Source organism: Neltuma alba, unplaced genomic scaffold (genome assembly GCF_004799145.2).
Source record: "Neltuma alba isolate B1F8T4 unplaced genomic scaffold, ASM479914v2 tig00010695_pilon, whole genome shotgun sequence".
Classification (NCBI taxonomy): domain Eukaryota; kingdom Viridiplantae; phylum Streptophyta; class Magnoliopsida; order Fabales; family Fabaceae; genus Neltuma; species Neltuma alba.
Genome location: NW_021635535.1, coordinates 34,008 through 41,214, shown reverse-complemented (window position 1 = coordinate 41,214; position 7,207 = coordinate 34,008). Strand labels below are relative to the sequence as shown.

Genomic DNA, 7,207 nt, shown 5'->3' with positions numbered 1-7,207 from the left:
GATGTGTGGCCAGGGACTCGTGAATATAAATGAAGTACACAGTTAGCTTTGACGGGATACATTCTTGGATCTTGTTGACGATATTGGTGTTGGACAAGTAATTGAGTACAACAATAGTAGTGGCCATGTTTATGTTTGTGAGAATGAGAAAGACTTCACACAAGTGTCACAGCTCGACAGTGTACAAGAGTAAGTTGTTTCAAACTAGTTTATTAAGATTGTGTGTAGGATAAGAAAGAATATGTCCAATTTTGATAAATGAACTGTAATACTGAATAGCTGTATTTGTTTTTATGCAGGTTAGATGATTGGTTGGCCCTTGTGGAATGTCAGTATCTGCAATGGAATTGGATCTAGACACAGACAACATAAACATATCTTCCGTACAAGATGTGCCAACACTGATAGGAAGTGTAGGTATGGAAACGTTGCCAACCCCAATAGCGGTGATGAATTCATCAAAGTGGGCAGATTTGTTGATGTCAAGAGGGCAAACTTTGTTAGTGCTGAACATTTTAGAGAGGCATTATATAAGTATAGCCTTGCACACAAGTTTGGTTACGGTACGTAAAGAATGATAGGCATAAGATGATTGTGAAGTGCTGTGTAGATGGTTGTCCCTGGGAAATTTCAGCATATGGTGTAGGTGAGAATAATGGATTCCTAGTTGTGAGAAGATTTAACTATGAACACTTGCATTATGCACAAGACAACTTAGTTGTCCCTCAGAGAAAGAGGTGCAAACTTGCTTCAGCAGTCATAATAGATGAGTTGATTTCTTGCATGCACAAAGCTCCAAATGACATTAGACGGGATTTGGAAAGAGAGTATGGGTTGAGGCTCAACTACCAACAAGCATATAGGGCGAAAGAGAAAGCATTGGAAAAAATCATGGTTGTCCGCAGGAGTCTTATATGCTAATCCCTTGGATATGTGAAAGGCTGAAGGAAGTGATCCAGAAACGGTAGCAAAGTGGGTTGCATCATCAGATAATAGATTTCAAGCTGTATTATTGCATACGGTTGCTGTGTAGAGAAGGTTTTTGAAAGGTGGCAGACCTGTATTATATGTGGATGGATGCCACTTGAGTGGTCCGTACAAAGGAACGTTATTGGGAGCACAAGCGTATGACGCGGATAATGAATTATTCCCACTTGCATATGCGATTGTTGGAGGTGAGACGCGCTTGATGACTGGGCATGGTTTCTTGGTAACATAAAGGATATTACGGGCTCATTAGAAGTGACAATAGTATCGGATAGACACAACTCAATAAAAGGTGCAGTGCAAGCCGTGTTTGGAGGAGATCGACATGCTTTTTGCTACCGTCATGTGAAGGAGAATTACAGTGCTGAGTTTTGAAGATAACCAGGGGAAAGAGGGGACCAGCGGACAGACAAAGGAAGTTGCACTAAAATTACTTGATTCTATTGCATACGCAAGACTTGATAGAGACTTTGATTGCAGTATGGAAAAGCTAATGGCATTTTGTCCAGAATTAGGACAATGGCTTCAAACAAATGGAGACATTGAGCGTTGGGCACAAAGCAAATTTCCTTACAAGAGGTGGGACAATATCACAACAAATCTAGCGGAATCCTTTAATGCTTGGCTTGTTGGTGAGAGGAAGCACAACATAGCTGTCTTGATACATGAGCACAGGGAAAAATTGGCAAACAAGATGTACCACAGCAAAGAAGCCATGACGAATTGGAGCAATGGTGTGGGACCTAATATAGAGGAAAGTTGATGGATCATGTGGCCAGATCAGAAAGAATGGATGTGCAAAATTATGGAATGAACAATTTCAGGGTCAGATGGGGAAACCTAGATGTGCGGGTAAATCTTGTGTTACGTGAATGCACCTGCAAAGGTTGGCAAATGTCAGGACTACCTTGCCCACATGCGTGTGCTGCAATCAAGAAGGTATATGGTAATATATATGCATATGTCGAGGATTGCTTTTTACTCTCAGCCCAAAGAAAATTTATGGCAGACTCATGATTCCAGTTGAGACCCATGACATCCCTAGGCCAGATTCCCTTCGATATGAAGATTACTCGTCCACCATCTTCCTACAACCACCATTGACAACTCGGCGTGCTGGAAGACCCAGAGGTAGGAGGATTGAATCACAATTCCAGCAGAAGAAAGCGTATCATTGCTCAGGATGTGGTGAAGCTGGTCACACTAGAAAGATTTGCACTAACCCGAACCCTGGGTGACTTTGTTGCTCAAAATGGTCTTTTATTTTTTTGGTTCAACACACAGCTACTTTTGTACATAAATGAGCCCCACTATGTAGTTGTTGAGTTGTTGGGGAAGTAGCTATGACAACCCATTTTGATTTTTTGGTGGTGGGTTCGATTATATTTTGTATAGTGGGTGTCAATAGTTGAAAAATTTCATGACAGTAGGTGACTATAGCTGTCGCAGGATATGTTAGGCTGTAATCTGTCCACATGCGAATGGACTATTTTTAGTTGTAAATATTTGTATGTATGTTGCAAATTGTGTAATGTCACTTGCAAACGGAGATTCCCTGCCTGTCCACTGACGGACAGCTTCTTCGGGTGAAGGTCGTCATATGTAAATGGACTGATTACAGTTGTGAATATATATGTATGTTGCCAATTGTCTAATGTCACTTGCAAATGGTATAAGAAACCATACTTGGACAGCTTCTCCAGGTGAATCAGTCCGCATGCAAATGGACTATTTTTAGTTGTAAATATTTGTATGTATGTTGCAAATTGTCTAATCTCACTTGCAAATGGGCCCTTCCCCTGCTGTTCACCACGGACACCTTCTTCAGGTACGAGTAGGTCAGATGTAAATGGATGATTACAGTTGTGAAAATATATGTATGTGCGAATTGTTAGTCCCATTGTAAATGGGCTGTCCCATACTAAGGAAGACATGCATCAGGTGAATCAGTCCACATGTGAAGCCAAGTATGTGTCTTGCAAATAGCTAGTCCCCTTGCAAATGAACGGACGGATTCACGTGTGAATATAGGGTATGTGTTGTGCAAATTGGCTAGTTCCCCTTGCAAATGCGCTCTCCTGCATTGTTCCACCACGGACACATGCTCAGCTGGACCAGTCGACATGTGAACGGACTGATTCCACATGTGAATATGTATGTGTTGTGCAAATTGGCTAGTTCCCCTTGCAAATGGCTCTCCCACACTTGTTCCCCACGGACACATGCTTCAGCTGGACCAGTCGACATGTGAACGGACTGATTCCAGTGTGAATATAGGTATGTGTTGTGCAAATTGGCTAGTTCCCCTTGCAAATGCGGCTCCGCACTTGTTCCCCCACGGACACACATGCTTCAGCTGGACCGTCGATGGAAACGGACTGATTCCACGTGTGAATATAGGTATGTGTTGTGCAAATTGGCTAGTTCCCTTGCAAATGCGCTCTCCCGCACTTCCCACACGGACACATGCTTCAGCTGGTCCAGTCGACATGTGAACGGATGATTCCACGTGTGAATATAGGTATTTGTTGTGCAAATCGGCTAGTTCCCCTTGCAAATGCGCTCTCCCCACTTGTTCCCTCACGGACACATGCTTCAGCTGGACCAGTCGACATGTGAACGGACTGATTCCACGTGTGAATATAGGTATTATTGTTGTGCAAATTGGCTAGTTCCCCTTGCAAATGCGCTCTCCCGCACTTGTTCCCTCACGGACACTGCTTCAGCTGCACCAGTCGACATGTGAACGGACTGATTCCACGTGTGAATATCGGTATGTGTTGTGCAAATTGGCTAGTTCCCCTTGCAAATGCGCACCCTGTTCAGGTCAAGGACGGCACATGTAAATGGACTGATTACAGTTGTGAATATATGTATCGGAGTAGCAAATTCCCTAGTTCCTCATGGAAATGGACACCTTATTCAGGTGAAGGAGGGCACTTGCATATTTAAGAGGACACGTTGTTCAGCAATGAACGACACTTGTGAATGCTCTAATTCTGTTGTTAACTTATTTGTCTCTCTTGCAAATTGTCTAATCGTTCGTGCAAAGGTCTAATCCCTGATGTAGGTTGTTCAGTTGGAAATGGACGAACATTTGGTGTTAATTCCTGTTTTTTGGTGCAAATTCCCTAATTTTTGTTGTTAACCGTACATCTAATGAAAGTAAACAAGTAGTGATAATATGAATCCATCAAAACAGTCTTCATTAACATCGTTTGTATGCACAACATTTTAGTCCGCATAAAGTGTTCACAACAACAATTACAGTGCTTATCAGCAAAAACTACAAGGTAGGATTTGATCAGTCATCGCTTTCTCTTGCGTTGTCTGTTAATGTGGTCAAGGTGTTTGGTAACAGCATCTGACTTGATGTTTCTTTGATGCGTCACGAGCCACCACAATAGCTCACACCGTATAGATGTGTATTGATCCTATGGGACAACAACAACTGTTCTCAGTAAGTTGACACAAATGCATGATGTCATTAATATATAATTCAACACCTACCGCTGTATAATAAGGCATGGTGAATAGAACTCCATCCTTCTCTTGTGGGTTGGGCCACTCTCTTAGATATGTGATGACATGAACCCCACAATCATCACTGAAAAAATGAACACATCACTATGCTGGCTTATGTATGTCGATTATAATTTATGACAAATAACTTTCAGTGAACAAAAGACTCACGTATTGTCTTGAACATGAACCGTGGGATACAAGATGTCATTGTTTGAATCTGGGTTGGCCAACCCCTCCAGCTCAGGCTTCACTCTCCTTAGTATTTCAATGAAGTGTGCCCTCTACACAATTACAGATGATTATCACACAGGGGATACTATGGTTGTCCAACACAAAAGTAGCAGAATAATTACACCACTTACAAAAGTTTGCGCCATCATTTGCTGCCCCTTTAATGCTGGATCAGACTTATTCTTCTTCTTTTGGTGCTTCATTGTATCCTCACCACCACGCAGAGAGTCCAGCACATAAAACTTTAGTGTGCTCGGTTCAAACACAAAGCAAAACCAATGCAGTGCAAACACAACAGGTGCAAATATGTATTCACATTCAGCCAAATTGTATCCCACGTGTTGGGGAAGTAGTTCTTTCAGGTGTTTGTCCACTTGCCATGCTGTGTGTTGCTGCACCATCCTTGCCTATCACAACAGCAAATTGCACAGCAATGCAAATTGTCAGTGAAGAAACTGTATCGATAACTTTATTGCACAATTTAAAGCATTGATCCATTAACAGGGGATAGCACTAACCGTGAAATCTGCATCAAATATGTGTCTTTTAACCGCAGAGGCACTCTCATGTTGGTCAGCGTTCAAGGTGTGGGCAATCAGAGTCATGATCTGTAGAATAAAGGAGCAGGAAAATTAAATTAAAATTGTGGCACATTCCATATATGGCCACTTTGATGTAACTTGAATAGGTGCACGTACCCTGTTGCTTATCCACCTTCTGGGACCCAGTGCTTGTAGGTCTGATCGTGTTGCCAAATGCCCAAACATATCTACCATGACCCTACAACAAATATGAAAGTGAAAATAAGTAGTCAGTGTTGCATAGTAGTATTATTCACAGGCTGTCTTTTCCATAACTGGATATACTTACTCTTGAGCCTCATCTGGTTGACAACACCAATCAGTACACACAGTATAAAATGCATCCCTCTCCTCATTTTCACCTTTCTGCCATAAGTAGACATGTGAAGGAGATTTAACTGCTGGGACTTTACGTCTACTGACCTCCTTATGGGTAGCTGCATGCTTTACCCACCATTTCCCTTCTTCCGTTTTGAGCACTGTTCATCTTCAGTATCCTTATCTGTAGATTCATATTCTCTCACATTGTCGTTCTCGTCTTCATCTTACTTTCTTCTTCTTCTTCTTCTTGCTGTTCATCATCATGCCAATTTTGTCACCACTTTCATGTTGTTTTCCGCTCTCTTACAGTCATAACTCCTCATGTTGTGGCCGCTCATTTTCACTCCTCATCAGTGTGGTGTTCTTTTCCTTCTTCTTCATTGCCTCCCCGGTTAAGAAGTTTATTTTCCAGCTTAACTAATTCATCACAAACTAAGTTTTGAATCTTGGTCATCTCATTGTTCAATTGGTGTTGAAATTGAGCCAAAACTCCTTAATGTCCTGCACATTGTAAATGTATGTCATCAAACAGATATTAAGTCTCACCAACAGACATTATCACATTGGTATTACTCACGGTGATGGAAACTTGTACTGCTCCCCGGTGTGTGTTGACTCATTCACTTCAGCAGTGGGTGGACTGTAGAAATGCCATGTCGACTCTCCTTTCCGAATCAATTGTCCTCTTCAACAGCCTTATCATCCCAATGTGTGACGGCGTCTTGGTCTTTTGGTTCACCTCCCTGTAGAGGGAACCTTTGCAGGAAGTGCAACTGCAGAGAAAGAAAAAATATGACTCAAAAATCAAATTACATAATACATCAACAGTTAATGTTCAAAGCATATCCAACAGGGATATTTTTGTAAGGAAATATGCAAGTATCAATAAAAAGTAGATGCACCCTCGACGACTCTGGCACTCTCGGTCTGTCCTTCCTTACTGCTCCTATTGTACCGTTTAATTTCCTCACTGAGGCTCGTCAAGCACCAAAGGAAGCCCAGTCAAATTTTTTCCAGTTATTTTCTGTGCAGGCCATTACTTTTAGCACCTTGTCACTCACACTTGCACTTCCCGTGGGACAAAGAAGAGTGCCCACTGTGAAAAGACACAATAGAATTCAAAGTTCCATCTTCTTATCACTCTTTATCTTCTCCGCAATTTGAGAAATATGTCAGTGGAGTATAGTCCTTCTTCAGCTCATTTACTTCATCCTTGAAGCCATCCAGCTTCACTTTGGAGCCCTTATCTGGTAAACCCAAGAACCCTCCTAACATCTGTACACGTGACCTTCTTTGTCTTCCCCCTTATGGTAATTTGTTTACTTGGGGGGTCATATGCATGAATCAACTCCAGACATAAATCTCTGGGCAGCTTATTCAAAGTAATACGAAGAAGATGACCAAACCCATTTCTTCTACCTTGCGCTTTAAATTTTTCTGCCATTTATAAACTTTGCCACTTCCTTGAATTTGTGGGGGGCACCGAGTAGAAAATGGGGACACATATTTCTCCTTCTTCTTCTTCTCCTCTATCAGCTGTTCCTCCTTCTTCCTGTACGGCT

General features: G+C 41.9%; 1 protein-coding gene across 1 annotated transcript; it reads left to right on the top strand.

Moving 5' to 3' along the window:
- The first annotated feature begins 588 nt into the window (after positions 1 to 588).
- On the top strand, positions 589 to 1,750 carry LOC114758433 (uncharacterized). The gene is made up of 3 exons (XM_028947466.1): positions 589 to 894; positions 1,034 to 1,210; positions 1,373 to 1,750. Exons 1-3 carry the CDS (start codon positions 589 to 591, stop codon positions 1,748 to 1,750), a joined length of 861 nt encoding a protein of 286 aa, XP_028803299.1.
- Positions 1,751 to 7,207: the final 5,457 nt, after the last annotated feature.